The following is a 24,358-nucleotide window of genomic DNA, read 5'->3' on the forward strand; positions in this document are numbered from 1 at the left end:
CTAAATTGACTCATTCTATTAACAATCCATTTATTTTAAATTTATGCATAAAGCTTGTGTTCACGCAACAAAAAATACACGTAACTACATAAACACATTTTCGAACACGCAATAAAAGTAAAGAGAATCAAGTTGCGGTCGAGGTTGATTTGAACCTCGAACCTCAGATTTGTGACTCCGCGACACCTGCTTCATGCATTATATTATATAATAGAAGGAATAAAATATGTACCCAATTGTAAAAATGTCCCAATGATGATTAATCATAAGAGATAGTATTTTTCAAAGTTGGAATAGTACAGGTATATAACAGGACACAAATTCTTAGTGATACAATTTATTTTTATAAAATGGCGAATGGCACACTGATTTAACGAGACTGATCAGAGTACTAAATAGATGTACAAGATTCCTTTGTTGTGGCGACTGGTAGACAGAATTATTTTTTTAAATTCTCCAATCGTCATACTACATCGGCTCGGAAACGAGTATGAAGAAGTTGAGGTTTTGTTTTCCATTATCAGTTTTTAGAATAAAAATTGTTGCGGCGATTAAATCAAAATAACTTCAATTATTTGAATGCTGTAAAAATCACTGACTTTTTGTATTTTACTTACCGACTGTTTACTTAAATTTTTTGCCTAAATTTGTTGTAGTTTTTAAATATATTTGATTATGTAGCTTCCTACTTTTATGATATACAGAATCCTCTAAAATAGAGGTTTGGTGGGTTTTTTATTTTAAAAAAAATACTGTGTGATGCCTGTCGGGAAACCAAGTAAACAAACAAGGTTTATTTGTACGGACGCACATTGGAATAATTTACGTGAAAACTTATTGTTACGTGCTTATAAAGCAAAGGTTATTAAATATTTTAATGAACTTTACCCATATACCTGTAAAATTATGAAAAACTTTAACTTTAATTTATACTTTCATCTATTTGAACAATAAAAATAATTATTACATTTTCATTAAACTGTTTTCAGAATAGGTTTACCGTAAGACAAATTAACACTTATTTCGTTTTCTTTAGATTGACGAATGTTCTCGATTATGGGTTCTGGATACTGGAAAACTGAATGAGCTGCAAGTTTGTCCTCCACAACTCCTCGTATTTGACCTGAACACCGATACTCTTATCAGGAGACACAAGTTCACAGAGAGCTTTGTGAAGCAATCTTCCCTCTTCGTTACTCCGGTAAATATACACCATTTTTATTTAAACAATGCCAGTTCTTTTTTGCTTTCTACAGAATCTTGGTACTGGTCTTAAGTCTCTAACTGTCAGAAGTACCCTGTGGTTTATCTAAAATGGCTGTTTTTTTAGCGATCAAAAACAAACTTTTATGTCATGTTCATAAGCGTATATCTAAATACTTGCAATAATTTCTTATAATTTTCTGTCAGGTAGAACTTTAGGGTTGACTCGCACACCTAGCGGAAAAATTAATAACTCTTTATGGCTCACATTTTCAAAATAGCGACATTTATAACAATATCGGTCATATTTTGGATCGTTTGGTTTTTTGAGCTCAACAAAAATATGTTTTTGGAAAGTTTATACTAGGTTCGTGCTTCAAAGCTACTTTTCTTTGTTTTTTACTGTGTTTATGATGCATTTACTATACTATTCTTTAGTAAGCTTTGTATTTTTATTTACATATATGTGATGGAGACGCCTTGAGCCATTACGAAAGGACCTATTTCCAATAAAATTCAGGTTCAAAAGCGCAAGTCGTTACCCATCAGATCTGAACAGTGATATTATTAAGAGATGAAAGACGAATAATAAGTCTGTTACAAATTACGTTTTCTTAGAAAATAAAGGAGTCCATTGGCCTGTAATTTAAGAAAGAAAAGATGTCGATATAAAATGTGTATTTATGCTGTAATGATAAGAATAATTGTATGAATGAATATCATAATATTGCCAAATGTTTATATTTGAATATGTTCTTACGGCCTGAAGAAAGTCCAATTGCTATAAAACCAAAATAAAATTATTACAAAAATATATGAAAATACGTTACGTCTGTTTTAACTCCTATCCAGATCTAAAAAACAACATAAAAAAAGTTTTTTGATACATTGGGAAGAAAGGGGTTAATGTGTGTCAACATTATAATGTCGAATATTTTTAAATATATTTGCTTTTATAACTTTTAAAATATTTGAATTTGAATATAAGATAAACACTGTGGCATCATAATTACTGGGGGGTTCTTTGCGAAGTTTTACTCGATTGCTTTCGAAGAATACTCTTGCGGTATATCTCGTTCAAAAAAATCATAGATGCATGAGTTTTCTCTTAAGAAAACGAAAAAAAAGTCGTTAAACTGCATTCATAATCCAAAACAGACCGATTTAGACTAACGACAGTGTACTTCTGGGATTGCCTATAAGGTTAAACGTTAAATGATTTGGTGTTTTGATTTTTTGAATGACAAAAATCATGACATAAATAGTTTTTCACCATGACAGCTCAAGAGTTAGCTGAATTACAGCACTGAACAATGAACACCCATGTTTCAAAATCATATTAAAAAATCCTTGTGATCTCCCCGAAAATCAACCAGAAATCTCCGAGAATAAGGCAAGCATTTAAACGATTGAGTTAGTGAATAAATTGGAAAACAACATTTATTTAAATTAGCATAAAATCAGAAAGAATTTCATACGATATAAATTTTAGAGAATTAACTTTTAATTGATACGTATTTATTTTTTTATGTCTTTATTTTCTCTCTCTTCAATCCGTGCCTCATGTCTGAGGATGGTAATTACACCAGCCTCCAGGCATGGCTCATCTGTGGAGAGTCTTCCTCCATTTAGAACGGTCTTGTGCTCTTATGTAGGCATTCGTCAGTGATAATTCTGTTAATTCAGTGACTAAACCGCTCCATCTTGTCGGTTAACGTCCACGCGACCTTATTCCTTCGACACTTCCCAGAAGAATAGTTTACTCCAAACTATCAGAGTTCCCCTGGAAATATGTCCAAAGAACTGCAGGATTATTTTCTCGCACATGGATGCATTCGTACATCTGGTCGTCCACGGAAACCGAAACATTCGCCGCCAACATCACATTTCGAAAGCTTCGATTTTCAGTCACTCATTGTCCAACACTTCACGCCGTACATGAAAACTGAGAAAACCAAGGCTTTCATTATTTTTAAGTTAGAAGATGTTATTGTGAAGGCGTCTCCTCTTTTAAAATGCGGTAAAAAATGCAAAAAAAAAATTGGACGTGAGGAGTAAATCTCACATAATACCTATTATTACGTAGTCTTGGAATGGTAAGATGGAAAATGTTTGTAGTTGTATTAGTGTTACATTGGTGTACAACAATTTACTTTAATGGCACAAGTCCAGAATTGACATTTTGACAGAAAAAAAAGTATGCAGAATTCGGCTTCGTGGTGTAATGGTCAGTACGATTGCCTACCATGCAAGAAGTCTTGGGTTCGATTCCCGACATGGTTGAAATGAAATATTTATTTCAAAGGGTGTTTTCACACCAGAATATTTCATGGTACCTGGAGCGTAAAACTGATCATCATACCTTCGTGTAGCAACAAAAAATATCAAGATACGCTTCGATTGCTGTACCAATGAAATGCCTTCTATTGCTGTTCCAATAATGACGAAGATACAAAAATGGCCTGAATATATTTTCTATTTGCACAATTATTAACGGCATAACTCTTAAAAATATGAATGTGTCCTTAAAAGCAAAAATAACAATGCTTTGTTTTCTCAGAAAACATTAAAAACTAGATGGTACTAGTGGGTGAACTTTAAATCGTCATGATCGTAGAACAACGACGCATATGATTTTCTTCAACTTGACTTAAACTTGTTTAAATTTTTCATTTTCCACTTTATGTCACAACCTGAAAAGCAAAAAAAGTACATAATTTGCTTGGTTTAGCTTTTTATTTTATTATAGAAATAAAAGACGAGTGAGACTTTAATCCACAAATTTGGAATATCCAGTGACCGGATTCGTCGCTTTCACGACATCTTCGAGACTGATATCTTTATTCAAGAGTTCAATGTATTTATACAAAACGGAGGTAAGGATAGATAATTCAAAATTATATGAATGTAAATTAAATGAAGTTATTTTTATCTTAAGGATCATTATCAAAAAAAATTTTTTTTTTTGGGTTAATTAATGAGTTGATATAATGCTATTTTAATAAGTTTAAGTATTTTATTTTTATTTTTCTATTAAATTATCACTTGTCTTATTCTCATATACACTCGTCGTATTATTAAAGTATCACCCGTCTTTTATTTATATAATAAATTACAATTAAGAATTTTCCCTAACAAACTTTAGGTTTAGTTTTTTTTAAAACTTTAAATCGTCATGATTGTAAAATAACGACGCATGTGATTTTCTTAAACTTGATGTAAGAGCTGTTTGATTTCACAATTTGATAAGAACAAAAGTATATCATTTGATACAGGGGAAGATTTTTTTTAAACTTGGAATACAAAGCCTTTATATAACCTTTTTAAGATCAAATATATTTGCCTCTGTTGTATACACCATGATTTGGTCTGACACACGTTTTGTATATCCGAATTATGTTTCCAATAATTATGTGTTCATTGTACTATACGACATTTCTTAGGCATCCAGATGTTTACTAACTGAGATAGATATGCTCTCATCATCACTATGGCAGCATCATCTGCATGGCATGTGATGTTAATGACCTTATCTCCCTTAGTAGATTCAATACTTTTTTTATTCTTAAAAGCATTTTTTTATATATATTTATTCTGTTTGTGTAAGAAAAGGTTTTAGGCGTATATATTGATGTTGTATATTTAGTTATAAAGGTGCCAAACTTGTTTTGTTTCTTTGTTGTTCTCAATATATGTTATTTTCTAATTGCTAATATTATTTATGTCCCGAATCGAGTTGTTGTAACTCCTGGGAATGTAGCATTTTTCGCACATCCGTCGTTGTTCTACGATCATGACGAAAGGCTTTGTTTTTGCGAATAAATGTTAGTTAACTGAAGCACGTAGACCTGTGTTCGTAACTGCTCTCCAGTAAAATAAACTTTTTGAGTTGTGCCACTGTTATTCCCGGAGTGCGACTTTATGATATACGATTTTTTTCTTCAGTCTTTCGACACATGTCACGTTAACAATTAATTCCTTTAATGCTATTTACTGATTACACTATCAAATAGTTTATGTTCGTGTTTGGTGATGATACCCCAATTATATAATATAGATAACCGCGTCAGTAACTTTGAATGGTTGAACAAACAGGAATTCCCAAAAAAGGTCATTAAATGCTCACACGTACTCAGATATCTTCAAGTACGTATACAAACATTATGTTTGAAGATTTCAAAGTAACAAAAAATACCGCCGACATGGCAATTTCATTTATAAAAACATTCCTTCTAGCTAAAGAAAGATGTTCTTTTCATTTTATTTAGTATTATGTTTAAAAAAAAGCGTAGCGAGATTGCAATCGTAAGGTTTAAAATATACCAGGGCCTCGATTATGGTGGGAAGATAAAGACGTCATACCTTCATCTTGACGGTACAATTGAAGATAAATTCCCTCTGGCGATTATAAAAATATACTACCAACCCCCCCCCCCCCCCCCTACCTTCAAGTTTTGGGTAGGTACATCGATATGAATCAAGGGGAAGCGTACGTCACGGTACACATATCTACGCTCTAAAATGACATCGCTTCAGTATGACGTCATAGTTGAAGATAAAAGTCTCCCGACCGACTACAAGGTATAGTACCGATACCTCCACCATCAACTTTTAATAAAAGTACATCATTTAATACCGACGGGTCCAGAACCCCTAGATAGGTTTATCTACGCATTGAAAGTGTTAAAAATTTTGTTCCATCGAGCAATGTTTCCTTTAATTGTGATTTATTAACATTTTTAATCATTTTGAGGTTGGCACTTTTTTTCTTAAAAGCCTATTAAAATATGAGAGAGAAATAAGTAAGTTTTGAAGTCGAAATAAATTGCGACATAACTGTCACTAATAAATGAATGCCTAGATGTGAAAATAATGTCGCTAGGTTCTGTCCTATTAACAAATAAGAGTATCTAGGAGTCAGACACAGATTATATGCGACAGAAAGTTACTACTAAAAAAAAATTAGTTATTATATTTTTTCCATCCGTTTTACTTTCTTTTCAAGTGTATGTATCGAGACGTTAAAGGAGCCGGCTTTGTAGTCGATCGGTAGATACATACAGACTATCGTTAAGCGTACCGCCTTCGTAATTTCCAAAAGTCATGCAAAATTCATGTTTAAGCAAGCATTTTTGGCTTGAATTGGGATTTATTGGAGTTTATAATCGCTTTGAAGTGAGCACTTTTTATTACGGAAGCCTATTTGAAATATAAATGAGAACTATTTTAAATGTTAATGACGTAAGGAACGCGTACCAATTGTTTGCGGTCATTCCATTGGCTTGTTTCGATCATATGATGTCGATATGACAAGTAGGTAGAACATACCGAGGTAAGATACAGATATTACAGAAGTTAAGTATACCGTCTCGATATATACAGATAAAGATAGCGTTCATAATCGAGGCACAGAACTTAAAAAGACCATTCCGCTGTACAGTGGCGAATTTGCAGACTCAGCTGCCCTAGGCCGTGTAGTACCAGCCGCCCCTTTCTCTGCTCTCATCATTAAGGTTCTAGGAACAACTACTTCTAATAGAATATATACAGGTTTAAAATAAGGAACTTTGTTTTATTTAATTCAGTGCTGATTTATTCTATACAAGGCATAAAACGTGTTTTACACGTTACAAAACGCGTCTTCACTTAAGCGCAGCAAAATCATTAGTTAAATCTTCGCAGTCCAATTTTCTTACACAATCCGCTTCTATGTTGAGTAAAGCTAGATCATTTAACCTTTGCTCTCTCAATGTTGTGTGTAAATAGTTATTAAATCGTCGCAAACAAGAAAATGATCCAAAACAGTTACTGGCAGGAGTACACAAACACATACGGAGAGCAATATTCACGTTTCAATAAATAGTTTGAAGACCTTCAGCTCGTAGTCATTCCAACAAACTGACAGCACTCTTCTATCCTCAATTTTCATTCTGCAGTGATCACGAAAATAGAGACATTCTTTTTTAAAAATTATCTTCTTCTTCTTAGTTTTTTTTTGGCTTTTCTCACCCGTAACTGGGGTGTTCTAGCCAGCAGTGTCAAGTTTGAAATTAACTTATTTTAATATTTACACATGCGCGAGTACTATACATACAAGTTAGTGTAATAGTATTTCATATTACATACAGTTTAGATAATATATAACTTATTAACAACTTAATACCATTTATAACTACATGTTTACAATAACTATAAATACATGTTTATTGTGTGGGGACACGAGAGAATTAAAATATGAGTAGGGAATGGGACACTGATATCGGAAAGGTCGGATCAACGGTATCGGATCGGACTCAAGATAACAATCATTTATGGGGCATCCAAAGAAAATATGATTTTAATCTTTCTCCTCAAGTTAACATTCGCACATGGCAGAGTCCCGGACATGGATTTTAAACAAATGAGAACCATTACAACAATGTTCAGTGCGCATTATGCATATAGAAAATGTCTTAACTTTGTTCAGAATCACTTTGGAGAACCAAGGTTTTTCTGTTACATTTGGTGTCAATTGGAAAAGGTGTCTTCTCTTGGCTTGGGAGGAGGCTACCCAATATTCTTGCCAAGTCGGCAGAATAAATCCTTTGTACTGTTTAGGCCTTTTCTTCGACTTCTGACGTGCTTTATTTCATCGGGTTAGTGATAAAATATAATTTATAATAAAGTTATTTACTATCGTTCTGTCGTTTTTTGAGTTCTTCTGTCAATGTATCAATTATCACGAAAAAAGTTGTGATTTTGAGGTTTTACCGACCATCTTTTTGCTCCATCTGTATACATGTATAACGTACGCCCGTATTTTCTTATTATATATTTTTTTAGCCACGTTTAACCGCCCCTAATATCTGGTCGCCCTAGACCTGCGCCTGCTGGGCCTTGGGCAAATCCGCCACTGCCGCTATAAGACACAACGAAAATGTTTTTGCATTAAACGCATCGTTGCTTGAAGACGCAAAAAATATCACCTGCAAATCAAATAATGACTCGCAACGCCTGGCGATGAAACAAACCGGCATCAACTTTACAAAACGATAAATAAACAGAAAAAACGTAACGGTCATTGATGCCTCCATCCGGTGCAATTAGCTGACAGCAAAAACGTATTTAGAAATTGATCCAAACTACTGAAACTGGATTAAAAATCGATTTAGTCATTTTGTATTTTATTTTCGTGCCAAGTGTAAAGAATCTCCTATCGTGAGAACCTAATTCTAGATGTATTTTATTTAAGTAAATTCACGAACAATATCCGTTTTGAACATTTGTATTACAACAAAAAGACAAGCACCAGAAACTAAAAACGAAACGATAAAATTTAAATCAAATACTGATAAATATAATAGACAAAAATTATGGGACCCAGGTTGATTATATTTTATTTGGAATTGATTGAATATTTCCGACCTTAGAGTATGTCCACTTTTTGCCATTTTGAAGTTTATTTTTTGTTGATAAAATGGAGTTGAATGATAAATTTGATGCTTTTGCCAATGTCATGTTGAATTATTTTATAAACAAACTGGTTCGCAGTACGCAACCAGCCACCAGGCCCAACCGTCGGGTCTGCAAGCAAATTAAACATAGGTAAGTCTAACAGTTCCGAGAAAGTTCTCTCTTTTCTCGTTTCAAAACTACATATAAAGGAAAACCCTAAAGAAATTATCGCAATAAGCTCTTTTATACGTGAACAAAACACCCAAATCAAATTTCATCATATTTTTTTTATGTTGAACTAAAAATTTGAAGTCCACTTTGATTAAATGCGAAAAACGTTACCCCCTCAGACGATACAAAACTTACATTAATAGGTGATATTTTAAACATTTTTAAATGGGCCTATATTTTATATGAAGAACTTATTTTTCTATATTGACACAATGCCCACTCGATCTTCTGCAGCGCTCTCTAAATGCTAAAAATTTAAAAACGCCCTACCAAAACTTCGAAACGCCCGTAAAGGGGCGCTGGCGCCCCGATAAGAATCCCTGATTTAGATTAATCTCTTCACAACAATACAGGTTTCAGCTTTTTAATTTAACAAAAGTCAACAGGCAGAACTGAAGAAATACAAACGTTGAATGTTACACAGTGCTTAAAGTGGCCACTTAAACCAGCCAATGACAGGTCATAAGTCCTGTAAATGCCTACACTTATTATTTCTTAAAACAATTTTTATTGTTGTATTAAAATTAAAAAGGCCTAGCGACGTTCAGCTCTTTCGTTAAACATTGATTTTAACATTTTGGCTCCGTTAGCCATTCGATTGAATAGTGGCATTTAATGAGGAGCCTAGCCACTGATTTAACTATTTAAAAGCGACATATTAGGGTGTTAGAAGCAAACTTAGAATTCGCCATTGAAGGAGTTATTGAGATATTTGCAAAAAACTTTAAATAAAGAATTGAGAAAATTTCTAATTATGCTTTACTAACTCAATGGAGAATGCTCAGTTTGCGGTGTCAAGTGGTATAGTTGAAATCTGTTTTTGCAAGATTTAGAGATGGTTTAAAATTACGCTATTATTAAGGTGGGTAGGTTTTTATGCGTAGTTTATTTTGGCATCATTTACTAATTTTCCGTTTTTGGTGGAGATTTCTAAGTAAGCTTCTAATATCCTAACATGTACTAGTTTAAGAATTAATAAATAAACATATTTTATTTCTTCATCAGATTCTTGATATTCGCGATCCTAAAGACGGGTGCCAAGATACCTTTGTGTATATCGCTGACGTCACTGGCTTCCAACTGATCGTCTACCAAATGTCTACTGACACAGCCTGGAGAATTGACAACAAACTGTTCTTCCCTCACCCACCCCAGGGAACCTTCAATATAGCAGGTGACTTAAATTATTACACAAACTGCAGCGACCACACTCATAAAAGCAAATACAATCTTGTACATCTATTTGGTACTGTCGTACTGTTGTACTTATCAGTCTCGTTTTATCGTGAACGACTAGTGTGCTTTCGCCATTTTATAATAATTTATTGCATTACTAAGAATTCTTCGTTTAGAAAAGGCTGACAATTTTAAAAGGTTAAGTAAAAATTTGTGAACAACGTTTTGAGTTTGTCCAAATTTTTAACAGTAATAATATTAACAACTTCCAGGACATAATCAAACATTGTTGAATTACTACCTGGTAAAAGAAGAAGTATAAAAATTGAAAAATTGTTTTCAGGCGTTGCCTAGTAGGTGATTTGGTTCAGCCGGATGAATCTCACCCACGTGATAAATGTTTCAGCTCTTTTACTTCACAAAAGTCAACAGATGGAAGAGTTGAGGAAATGTGGATGTTCAAACTTGGGCAGAATGGTGAATGTTACACAGTGTGTAAATTGGCCACTTAAACCAGCCAATGACAGGTCATAAGCCTTGTAAATGCCTAGACTTCCATATTCCCTTCTCAAAAATTTTTCCCTCTCTGTTGAAATAAATTTAAATATAACTGAACTCTTTCAACTAGAATCATTAAAATTTATCCATAAATTAGCCCTTAATGTAATTGTAGACGAAGAACTTAAACTTGTAAAAAAATGTAGTAAACATGGACACACTGCGAGAATATCAGAAAAATATCATATATCATCTACAACCTACTAAAACGAGACAAGGACAGTCGAGACTAATAAATCAGGGACTGAAATTATGCAATAAACTAGCAGACAAAACTAAACAAAAGACTCAAAACAAACTTTACAAAACATGTAAAAAATATTATCATCATTAAAAAAATATGATTATATATTATTTTTGTAAAATGAATACAATAATCCGTAAGGGATAAAATAAAGATTTCAAATAAAAAAATAATAGAATAAATTTAAAAAAAACATTTCGAACCAAATATCCAAGACATAATATAATAAATCCTTTATCGTATTATATTTGTGTTAATTTACCAATTCAATTTTCTTATCGTTGTATTTTTGACCATTTCATTACATCATTACACGATTTTCATAATAATTGTACCAGAACTATAGTGTTAATTAAACTTGCAAAACATTCTAACGATCGTTTTTGAAATTTACATAAAAATAGTGTAGCAAACATTTACTTAGCAAATTTAGTGTCTATTACACACAAAAACGTATGTGCGCCAACATGAAATATTATTGACTTAAATGACATCTTAGAGTGTGTTACTAAGTTATGATAATTATTTTAACTAGAAATACTTATTGTTCCATAGTATTACAGCTGATACAATAATGTTATACTTACATTAGTTTTTCGTAAATAATGTAAATAATTTATTTGAAAAATACCATAGCATGTTTTCCGTCTTAAATATTCTTTGCGCACTTTATGTATATAATGAAAATAGGTACTTCCATAGCAAGTGGTGTACCTTTGGATATTTTATTTCTTCTTGTTTGTTGTTTTTTCCTCGAATGTTAACATGAATTAATATTTTTTTGTTTCTGTTTCAGATGTATAATTTTGTTACCTCACTAATTTAATGCTAGAAATAGAACCCGTTTCATTTTATAGTGATTTTCAATATAAATCAAATATTTATTTATTTATTTATGCTTTTACATTGTTTGTTTTCTTTTTTATACAGAATCACTGGGGTGTCCCGTGCCAAGGGAAACATTTTACAAAATGTGAAACATGCCTTAAATTAACTATTTAAAGTTAACATAATAATAACAATAAAAAAAACGTAATTAATCCAGTTAACTTAATTATCATTAACATCATAAACAATATAAACTAAAATAATCATAAAAAAAACAGTTTATATAGACCGATAGAACAAATTTTATAAACAGTACACACATTTGACCTATTTTGGCTTGATCCACTCATCGATCCGTGGGCAACCCACCTCCACTATCCATATCGTAATAGCAATTTTATACTGTGAGTACTTACTAATTGTCCATATGGATAATAGAAGTAGATTGTACACTTTAACCGAGTAGTAGGCCAATCCTCTTTGACCGAAGGTTGTATTTATTATTTTGCAGCATCAGGGTGGAGTATTTAGTAACTCTTGTATTTGTAACGGAAGGTAGAGAATAATGTTTACGAGCGTATAGTAACAGAGCTTTTACATAAAGTTGTTTTATAGATATGATTATATAAGCCAAGGATACAGGATATGGGGAAATTAAAACATTTTTTTTTACTCATAAGAAACAATAGTTTATTAAATAAACCTTTAAAAATAATAATAACCGTACATTGTCATAAAAAAACACAAATATAAAAGAGTATAAATATTGGTAGGTAAAAAAAGGAAGAATACGAAAACGAACTACATGTTACTAAGTGTGTAAAGTGGCCACTTAAACCAGCCAATGACAGATCATTAGCCTTGTAGATGCCTAGACTACTATATTACCGTCTCTAAATTTTTTTTCAAGTCTGTTATAATATGTTAATAGAATTATATAAAATTTTTGTTTTGGATGTAGGCAAAATTCTACAAAATCGAATGAATTGAATTCCTCTAAAATGGCATGACAATTGTGCCATAGAAAATTATCTCCATCTCATATTCTCCAGAATCTATCTATAGGTACACTAAAATTCTAAAACTTAAATTTCAACAGTCTTTTGAATTTGAGGTTACAAGCGAAACAATCACGTTCTTGGTGGATTAAAAACACGACTATACGTATGTAATATACAAATAGTATAAAACAGAGTCTGTCATGTGGTAAAAAAGTAGCAAATATAGAATGAAAACTTAATTTTTGTAACAAATAAATATCATTCACAATGACAAACACGTTTTATGAGTAATGATAAGTTTGACGGAAATTCGTTGCCAAGCGATAAAAATGAAATCCCAATGTATTTTTGGGAATTTCCATTTTATTTCTATTTATTTATTATAAGGCCTTATAATTATTGGCCTAAGCCAATTACAACAGCCATATGAAGAAACATGTGTACAAGAAACTGAACATACCTGAGAGAGCTCTTCCAACCTCTATCACAACACGGACTATCTTTTCGTTCTAGTAACGAAAGAACCCTTTTAATACCCTTTAATCGCTCTAATTTTCTTGCCTCCTCTTTCACAGTAGTAGCTGCTCGATTGTGGAATAATCTACCCTCTAATGTTAAAGACGCCCCTTCATGATTTACATTTAAGTCAAGATTGAAATTCTTAATCTTCTTAATCTTTTGTTTGCACCACAACAGGCCAGTAAGCCCAATTACAGTGGTGAATTACAGCATGGAACACCCAGGCTTGAAAAAAATTACAAAACAACTTTTGTGCTCTCACCGGGAATCGAACCCGGAACCTTCCGTGTGTGAGTCAAGCATCTTGACAACTACACCACGGAGGCCGCCAAATATCACTATCTAAATATTTAAGTTGTTCCTTTATCCTTCTTCTTTCCTTCCCATCTCCTCTCCTCTCTTCATAGTTTAGTATTATTTTTTATGTATTTTTATTTTATTTGTGATTTGTACGTGATTGCATTTTTTTACAATTACGCTAAAGTCATTATTTCTTGTTTTTCAAGTATTCTCTTTTACATAAATTATTTGAATAATGAAATAAATACTTTTAAAATGTACAGAATCTACCTATTATAAAACCTACATGCATTTAAGCTTTTAATTTTTCCCGCTAGGTGGCTTGAAATGGCTGTACATTCATTGGGATTTACCTCAAGTATTCTGGCCTCTTTGGCAACACTACAATAGATGTCGTTAACAATTATGATTTTTAATATATTACAACAGAGATGAATATTTTATAGGAAGGATTTTTAGGTGAAATTATTTCAAATGGTGTCATCGATCAATGAACTATGAACCCCACAGATATTATAAAAGTATGTTTCGTTTATTCTGTTTCCAGGGGAGACATTTGAGCTGATGGACGGTGTTTTGGGATTGACTCTCTCTCCATTGAAGGGGCCGTATGACGATCGGATGCTGTACTTCCACGCTCTGGCGTCCGTGACGGAGAATACAGTAAAGACTTCGGTTCTTAGGAACTCCACTTTATGGGGCACGTTCCCGACAGCCAATCCCAGAGATTTTGTGGTCAGTAATATTTTCAAACATGGCTTTATTTGAAAATTTAAAAGGAATCTTACTGCACAGATCTCGAAATTTAAGCACCTACAAGTCTTACACATTTTCAAATTAAGTAGATGGGTTGGTTAATCCGATGAAAAACTTGAATCGTCTAACAACGAGGCGTTTTACGCTCTATGAGACAAACGGCACATATTACATTACTGCGCTATACTTATACGCAATGTTAGTGAGAAACGCATTCGAGTGTCCCGTTGAAGTTTTGGCCGATTTTCAGCCGAAACTCGAATTATTGGCCGAAACTAGCCGAAACCAAAACTTCGGTCGATCACTACATATTTGTATGAAGAAAGGGAATAATTATTACGGTGTCTTGTAAATCGAAATTAATAAGGGGGTTGGTGTGACTTTTTTTGCAAATACATTTATTCTGAACTTAAAATTAAGCGTCAAAAATTTGGCCACCACCACACACCTTTGAGCTTGAGATTAGAAGGTGCCTCGTTTTGCAAATTGTTTAATGATTGACAAAAGTTTTCAAGATTACGAAGGATTTAAAAAAAAATAACAGTTTAATTTATTTTTGTTCTATTTATTTACTTATGGTTACACCTAGAATTTAAAAAACTAACTATTCAGACATTTCAGAGTAAAAACAATAATATACCTCTAATAGCGATAGATTGCATTAAAACTTAACAGGACAGAAAGTTTGAGAAAGATCCCATTATTTTAACAATGACATAGGAAAATAGATTGATAAATATTCTAGGAATTGCCGGAGAAACTTTTAACATGATGCGTGTTGCCTGGAACTCTAGTCTATACTCGGTCAAAACGAAATGCCGTTTGTTCAACTCTTGTATAATGCCAATACTTCTAAATGGGTGCGAATCTTGGCACATTATCAAAGCTCAAAACACCAAACTTTCGAACTGAGTTTTGAGAGTAAGTGCTTGAGAAGAATATTAGGTGGTTCGATTTTATAACTAACATTGAAGTCCGAGAACGGACGCAGCAGCCTCCTATAACGAGCGTCTTGAAAATGCGGCGGTGAACCTGGCTTGGACACGTGCTGCGCATGCCTCAGGATAACCTAAACCCGAGTTGCCTCTTCTTTAAACCAGCGGGCTCACGCCATCCTGGAAGGCCGTCGATGACGATCTTTCGACTTTATTCGGCGGAACTAAGGGGCGCTGGATTGACGTGGGAAGAGGCGAAAACGCTGGCTGGCGATAGGGTCTCCTGGAGGCAAATGGTGAAGAAGAGAAGATTTTTGGGAAGTAAAATCGACAAATTCATTCAATTGCTTATCTAATACGCTTTCTGCGCTTAATTTCATTGAACATCCCTGATGACGAAGATAATAGACCAATTAGAAAAATCCAAATACGCTATAGCGGTTACTACTCAAACTTGAGTTAAAATTACAGCTTTTTATTACATATTTCTAATTTAAGAACGGCTATTTATATAAATAATGCGAGACTGTTATTTTTTAGTTAGTTTAAAAAAAAGAACACTTCTTGACTAATAAATTTTATTTGCGTTTATTACTGTATTTCTGAATAATGGCTAACAAATCGTATAATTTGAAATAAATTATTTAAAAAATAATTTTAGCCACGCGTGAGATGTTGGATGTAGGATTTCAATCGACCTACACCACAATTTAACCTGTAACACAGGACTAAAAAGAAAGAATTGTTTGCTTCAAATACATAAATACAAAACAAATAGTAGTGTTTCTAGGTATCTAATATCTGAATTCCCAAATTAAAAACAACTTCCGCACAACATCATTATACTTACAGAGGAATATTTTTCTTTTATGAAATAAACAAAGATAGTAAAAAGTACAGTCAGGAATACAATATATTTAAGAAAGAAGTGAATAGTTTCATTCTTCTTTGTGTAGCGCTGATTAAAAACACCGTTTATATATTTTTTTGTAATTTATAAATTACACTTGTTATCCTTAAAAAATTAATAATTAAAAATAAAATAAAATAAACTATTGTAAGACGTCGCTCTCCATTATATACACTAGAATTGTTTTTTTTTTATTTTACGTTAAAGGGAACATTAATGTAAATATATGTATTTAATTCAAATTAAAATTGTATTTAGAAGTAATATTTGTCTATAAAAATTAAAAAATCTAGGCGTAGTGAATACGCTTATAAACCTACCTACTGAGTCAGTAGTAAAGTCAACAATGAGGAACTTCAGCCCTACGGGAAATTGGATACTATTGTATTCAATAATGTTTTCTTGCACGCAGTAAAAATTAGAGCATTAAATTGTACCGAAAAGTTTCTTGAAAACGTACGAAAAAAAAATAAAATATTTTAATAAAAACGAACTACTTTGATCAATGTCACTAGTTCATTTGAATCAACCAATGATATTAGCGTTATGGAAGATTTCCGGTTTAATTGCTGTCAATGGACCGGAACAGTGGGCAGAACTGATCGCAAATAAGCGGAAGAGAACCTCTGACGTCACTCGCAGAGTTATTTAACAAATACAAAACTTTTTTAAATTGCCTCTGTTTAAAAGTTAATTTATAAATGATACCAATAAAAAAACTACCGAACTTCCTCATTAGCCAACCGCTAATGAGTGATCTTCACCACAACTGGTGATCTACACCACGATTGGTGTTCCCCCCAAGATGATTAAGGTACGCTACTTATGATGTTCCAATGCACCATTGGGTGCGTATATGTTATGATGATGATGATTCAATAATCAATTGATAAACAAATAATATTAATAAAATAAATTAAATCATACAATAAAATACTTAAGTAATTATACGAGTATATACCCCCTAGGTTATACGAGGCATATCCAGAAAGTAAGAACACTAATTTATTTTTTTTAAATTACAGAACGTTGTTTGTATATACAGGTGGCCGGAGAAGTGACGTCCAAAAGAAAAATGTAGGTGCCTCATGTTGAGGGGTATTCGAATCACCCCCATGTACATATGTTCTGCGGTATTGCATAGTTTTCGCGTTATGATTTTTTTAATTGGTTTTTGAAAATTTTCGATCAGATCGGTTTTAATTTTTAAAAAAGTCTTTGTGGAAAGTTTTTTTGAATTTAAAAAAAAAAAATTTTTTTCATTTTATTTCATTTAAATTCTGCATTTGTGCGTAAAATAATCAGCTTCGTGACATAAATGAAACCTACAAAAGTTTTGACCTAAAATTGAGAATTTACGTTCTAGCGAGTCAGACTTGAATTTTCAACTTTAAATTAAAAAGCAAAAAAGACAATTTCTTTGTTTTTGGATAACTTTGAAAACTGCTTTAGACTCTCAGCTTTCATAATAATACAAAAAAGTATAACTTAATAGGCTGTTATTCGCTGAAATCAGCCTTCAAAGATACTGAGGCGGAAAATTCCTAAGATAGTCATTTGATTAAAAAAAATATTTATTGCATTTTTATCATTCCTAAGACTAATTATGATAAAAAGTGTTTAAACTACCAAAAAATTACGTAATAGCTTTGATGCGATGAAACCGTTTTTTGTGTTATTATTATTATTTTTTTTAATTTATTTAAAAAACGTTTTCAAAATAACGGCCTCCTACAGAAATGCACATCCTACACCTACGCAAGAATTTTTCTTTCTACCAAACGAGTTCAAACACGCCTTGGTGGCGTTAGCCTTGTGCGGGCGGGCGTTGTCGTGCAACAAACACACTCTCTTTGTCAACATGATGGTGCTGAACTTAGTATATTTCCTTAATGAAAGCCTCAAAAAAACGAAACCACACCCGTTGCAAAAACGATCGTTGCATAAGCATGTGCGGGAAGATATACATTTACGTATAAGTGCAGTTGGGTGGAATGAATAAACTATCAAACCATCGAATTTTACAATTTTATCCATGTATTTTTGTATGTTCGTAGGCTTTTGAAAAATGATTTATTTTTCGTGTACATTTTTTGCTCGAAAGTACCTTTTTTTTAATACAGTAGAACTCCATTTATCCGAACTCCAGTCATCCAGTTCGCCAAATATCCAGATCGTTGTCAGGAAATAAAAAATGAAGTAAAAGTTTTAAATTTAAATTTGATTATGCAATTGACTTTGCTGGACTTGTTCAAGTAAGTTTTTAACATGAATGCAATTCGCTGCATTATTTCAAAAGCAATTAAATCTGGCACTCATTAATCCGGATAATTGAAGTTATACTATTACTATATCAAATATCAATTGGTTGTTTGAGTTTTTGAATGCACTTTTTTTTTCGTTGAAAATATTTTATGTAACGTTTTAATTTAATAAAATTAGATATTACTGTAAGATTAAAAAAATGTTTTCGTTTTTGAGAAATATTTGTTTTATCGAAAATGTATTTTTTCTTGTTTTTAGAGTCACTGAGTACCGAATCGTTAAATATTTAAAAACGTTGATCTTAATTATTTTTTAAGACTCGAGCGTAATTAGGATTAATATATTAAATAACCATTAAGTAAGCTAATGACTTTATAGCAAGCTGACGAAATCATATAAATTTAAGTATTCTTTGTACCTACGCATTTCTTTAGATTTGAAGTAAATCCTATGACAATTTTAAAAAAATCGTTTGACTTGGTTTACTTATCTAATAAAACCTTATCCTAATTGTATACTTACTAATAATTATATATAATGTATTTTTAATTATATAGTTAATACATTTCCCAGTCATTTTTATTATATTTGTCTTCGTCAGATTAGATTAGTGGCAGTAAAAAAATGCTTTGAATTCAATTTAACCATTTTAAGAAAACTGTCTCTCCATTAAGGTTTTTGAGCATTGCATAAGAGAAGTTTGGTGGTTCTTTAATTAATTCATTGGCTATCAAATTAAGCCAATATTTTGTTAATTTATCATCGCTATGATTTTTTAAGTTTTTTGTAATTTTGAAAGTACTCCGTCCTTGACGTCACCAGTTGTCGTCAATGAGTTGTGCTGTCATTTTATAGTAAAACTGAAAAAAATGGGCGAGCGGAAACCGGAAATCTGTCACTACACATCTACGCTATAATTAATTAGTAATTGTTTTCATGAACCTGTGTCGTTTCGAAATAGTTCATTTTTTTATTTTTTTTGTACATTTTCGAGAAACTTCGCTCTACAATTAAAAGTGTTCTAGTTTTACCGCGTGTGAGAATACATTTCGGTAATCAAATGGCAGAAGGGACTATTCGTAATTATTTTTTTATTATTTTAACGAATATTTTCGTGAACACATCTTAAAAAAAGGCGTCATTTAGAGTGGTAATTTACTGTTTAAAAGAATTACTAAAATATTTTCGTTTGTAAATAAAAGTCTTGAAAACGAGTCTTATTTCAGCTCTCCTGAAAATTTTCAAAAATTACAGATTGTCCCTTCTGCCATCTGACTGCCGAATTATTTTAAAACGATTTTTCTCATTTTCGAGTATAAAGATGATTAACAAACTTCTTAAGCTGATTGAACTTAAGATTTTCACGGCTGTTTACCATTGCGTCAAACCTGATGATGGACGAATGCGATCCAAAACGTCGGTAAAAAGTACAAACGACACACGGCACAGCATAATAACCCAGAAAAACTTATTGTGCTTCTAAAGATGGCCCTATTTTTTACTACTACTACCGCGTTACTTTAAAGAATTAAAAAAATAAAATTATAGCATATCTTCATTATAATAAATTCTTTTTTTCGTAACAATTTAAGTCAAATCAATTTCTATGCTGCTTAGAATTAATTTTGTAAGGCGTAAGCTTCATCCGCCGTAAGCTTTACAAAGTATCCATTATGAAAATAACGTCAGAGCCGTCAGTTTTCACACATAATCCCAACTTATCCCACTTGCATGACATCAATTAACACATTTGACATGAGATATAAAGTTTTAACCTAACAATGCCAAGTTTTCCGTTGCCGTTCATATCAAATATGAAATTTCACAGTTCTTCTGCCATCAATTTGTTTAATATGACAATTTTACTATTCTAGTCACCTTTTTGTAAAGTTTCAATGGATAAGGATTACGTCCGACTCTAAGCAAAACTTGTTGCTTGTGCTGTGATTCTGACGGTTAACTTTGTTGATTTCAGCAACTGTCTCAACCCCGATCATCCCAAGCCGCCGCTCAAGCCATGGACCGAAATGGAGTGATGTTCTTCGGCCTCGCCACCCCCACTGCGATAGCCTGCTGGGACTCTAGCAAGCCGTACACTCCAGCAAACGTAGGCCTAGTCGCTCAAGACAAAGATAAACTTCAGTTCGCCAGCGGAATCAAAGTGATCAACAACGTCAAGAATGGACAGGAGCTCTGGGTTATCACTTGCAGATTCCAGAAGGTGATGACGGGAACTATGGTGTCCACGGAGGTGAACTACAGGATCCTGGCTGCTAATATTGAGGATCTGGTGAATGGGACCAGATGCCAGCGCCCAAATGGCCAAGCTGCTATTCAAAACAACCTAGTGTCGGGTGGAGGAACTTCGTCTTACTCTGGCGCTGTGAGCTTTTCCTAGAGTTGGAGACGATTTCAAAAATAATGAATAGTAATTTCAATTGGTAGTCCCATCATTCTTTTATTCCGAATATTTTTTAGGCTTTCTTTTTTTGGTATTTACATTCATAATAAACAATTTTTGCTTGTAGAACTAAATATGAAAAAAACGCCTTGTTTGTTTCCGTTTCTGGCACATTAGATTAGTATTTTTTTACATCTTGTGTGTATTGTGTAAAACTTCCAATGTTTAATTTTCTCACAAGATAGCAATTTTAATAGCAGATTTTTTTTTCTCTTGCAGACTAAATAATATTCCACCTTTTTAAACAAAGTCACAGATATACCAGACATTTTTTGTTTATTCTAAATACTAAAATGAAGTATTAACTATAAAACTGATGGTAGTTTTACTAGAAATAATTCTCAACAAACAAATAATCTTAACTTTACAACTCGTATCACAATTCAGATATCAGAGAATTAGATGCAAACTTAGAAATCTCAATTGAAGAAGTAACTGAGATTTTTGCGAAAAACTTTTAAAAAAGAATTGTGAGATTTCTAATATTATGCTTCACCAACTCAACGGAGAATACTTAGTTTGCGGTGTCAAGTAATATAATTTAAATCTGTTTTTGCAAGATTTAGAGCCGGTTTTAAATTACGCATAATTTATTTTGGCATCAATAACTTATTTTCCGTATTTGGTGGAGATATCTAAGTTTGCTTCTATCCCCTCATTATTTTTATTAGTTGCCTATAAGTACAAGCCATAGTCTTATTTTAACAATCTAATTTGTTAGTTTTATGTTTACCTCTTGATTCAGTTTTTTCATTTAGGTTAAGATGATTATGTTAGATTAGAATTGTGAATATTATTTATTTATTTACAACAATACAGCTAAATAATGCAACTGCAAACTTTTAAATTGATTCTTTCAAATATACAGTTTGTCAAAATGTTTGTTTTTATGTGGATAATAACGATGCTTCCAAATAATATGTATTTATTACAATAATATAAAAATAATAACCTAGTGTTTTTTTCATTCCTTTTAAGAAGGTATAAAATGCTTTTAACTTGTCTCATTTCAAATTATTTACTTGGATTCTAGACATAATATCTGTACGTCTGAGGCAGACGGATGCAAATTCAAACATCATGGGCATGATCATAAACTGGATACGAAATTCGAAATGTCATTTCATTAAATTCTGAATTTGCATCCGTCTGCCTCTGAGATACAGATATGTAGATAACATTAATGTTGTGATTTCTCGTTCTTGACACGTTCAAACTTGTTCTAACATTATTTTTTGTCGTTTGTTTTTACTTCTATACTAATTTGTTTTACTTATTATCAATATTTGCTAATTCCGAATCAGAAAGAACGATATTGGAGCAGATTGGTTTAAGGTCACCACCGGAATTCGTCAAAGTAGCGTCCTTGCACTATTCCTTTTTATAATCCTTATGGACTTCATCCTAAGGAAGTCAATTCCACTATATCGTAGAATATTCATCTCCTCCTCCCAAAAACTCTGTGATCTAGAGCATGCCGATGATGCGGTTCTTATTTACAATTCAATCAGGGGTGCTATTCTGAACCGCTCTCATAGCACGAGAAAACAGTTTTTCTCGTGTATTTTGTATGTAAATACACGAGATAAACTGTTACCTTACAGTCACCTACCACCCCAGGGGTCTTTAGGTCACTGAAGATAAGCTACTTCGCATGCACGGGTTTAAAAATCAATATTGCGAAAACCCATATAATGTGTAAATCTTGATGCTCAAAATCCCCAAACTCTGTCGAACGCAAATCATCAAAAGGGTCGAGAATTTTAAATACTTTTTGAAAACCAAATGACGCTTATACAAAGCCTGCATGAAACCTATTCTCTTCTACCGATGCTAATCGTGGCACCTCTCTAGGGCCCAAAACAGAAAAATACTGAGTTTTGAGAATAGGTGTCTCAGAAGAATCTTGGGTGTGACTTTGGTTTGACTTTGTGAGAAATAAAATAATATGAAAACGGACGCAGCAAACTCCGGTGACAACAGTCACTAAGCGTAAGCGATACGATTGGCTGGTCCATATACTGCGGATGCCTCCTGAGAGCCTTAACCACGCTTGCCTACCTTACAGGGCATCAGGTACAGCGGCATCGCAAGACAGTGACACGAAAACAATGTTCAAATACCTATTTAGCAATATTCTCTGTCCTCACAATTTATGTTAACCAAAACACAAAAAAAAATGTAATCGTATAGGTACGTACTTATTTAATTTGGACTAAATACAATAATTGATATCAAACTTTCGATTGCGTTCATTTGATATATATGTATATACGAGTATGTAATTAAATGTAGCAATAGCAAAGCATTGCCGGGTTCAGCTCTTATTATAAAAGATCGACCTGCTATTAAGAGATTTAATATGATTTTTTTGTTTTATTTTCATCACTCAGTTTCGGATATCGTTCTACTAAGACAGGGGCCTCTAAAAAAGGGCCACACTGACTCCTTTACTTAATCCTAAGGGCCAAGACCCAGCTAATTCACAATGGCAAACGGTGATTTTGTTTACAGGTAAGCTATAAAAAATTATCATTAATCTATCCATACAAAGTATATAATACAATATAATATAAAGTAAAATCTGCTTTTTTTCTGTGGTGTTATACAACATCTCTTATCCATGAAATCAACTCCAACGACGATTATTATTAACTTCGTGATGTATTACGTAGCTATATTATCCATTACTTTAATAGATAACATATAAAAGTTTATAAAAAAACAGTACAATTAATTCAGTTGGTATAGTACCCATAACAATTAAAATGTTCAGCCGATTTGTTCTAGAAATGAATAATGCCAAAAACAGCCGCGTCGAGCGTCACATGTCCTGCGATATGACTGCATGAAAGTAATAGTGGCCATCTCAACTGTATCGTCTCAAAGAAAAAGCCCTTAGGAAATTATGTTCGAAATACTGTTTTACAAATTGAGAATATTAAAATAATTTGTGTAATCTGCAAGCTTACTCTAGGAATAAAAAACTGCGACTAAGTTTAATATGTTCACAATATGGTATAAAGTACTCATTTATATGAAGAAATAAATTTGAACAATTGGCAACTGTACAGTTATAAGCAAGTTACGGCAAGTATACGTTTACGGCACAATTACAGTAAGTATAAAGTTTCAGCTACACAGCTCACTCCTGGCGCTGGGCACTTTATTTACATTTTTATTTATTTTTGAAGAAAAACAAATAGTGGTAATGATTAACTTAAAATATGCTCATCTCGGATCTTAAAGTCCAAAGGCATCGATTGCAAATTTATGTGGATTCGAGGACATAATGGCCTTGCGGGAAATGAAAGAGCTGATGAACTAGCTAAAAGCGCAGCTCTACACGTAAAAACCGCAAAGCTTTACACTGAATTTCCACTTAGTTACGCCAAAAGAGAATTAAGAAGTCTGACTTTAACAGAATGGGAAGAACGATACCAAAGCAGCACCACTGGTTCTGGAACCAAATACTTTTTAAAGACACTAGAAGAGTGCAAAAACTTCAGAAAATCAAACACGCCAACATTCGAGTCA

The 24,358-nt window shown here is 32.7% G+C and overlaps 1 protein-coding gene across 1 annotated transcript in view; it reads left to right on the plus strand.

The window, feature by feature from the left end:
* The window catches only part of LOC148283455 (major royal jelly protein 9-like), a 40,908-nt gene extending 19,132 nt beyond the window's left edge, over positions 1–21,776 (plus strand). Inside the window, exons 4-7 of the mRNA XM_088243805.1 lie at positions 1,037–1,201; positions 9,874–10,042; positions 14,042–14,229; positions 20,336–21,776. Of these exons, the coding sequence (XP_088099931.1) occupies positions 1,037–1,201; positions 9,874–10,042; positions 14,042–14,229; positions 20,336–20,758 (945 nt within the window). The 3' untranslated portion in view covers positions 20,759–21,776. The remainder of the gene's footprint in view (positions 1–1,036; positions 1,202–9,873; positions 10,043–14,041; positions 14,230–20,335) is intronic.
* Positions 21,777–24,358: the final 2,582 nt, after the last annotated feature.

The sequence above is a fragment of the Micrasema longulum genome, unplaced genomic scaffold (assembly GCF_059751315.1).
Source record: "Micrasema longulum isolate JH-2025_06_02 unplaced genomic scaffold, ASM5975131v1 h1tg000236l, whole genome shotgun sequence".
NCBI classification, from domain to species: Eukaryota; Metazoa; Arthropoda; class Insecta; order Trichoptera; family Brachycentridae; genus Micrasema; species Micrasema longulum.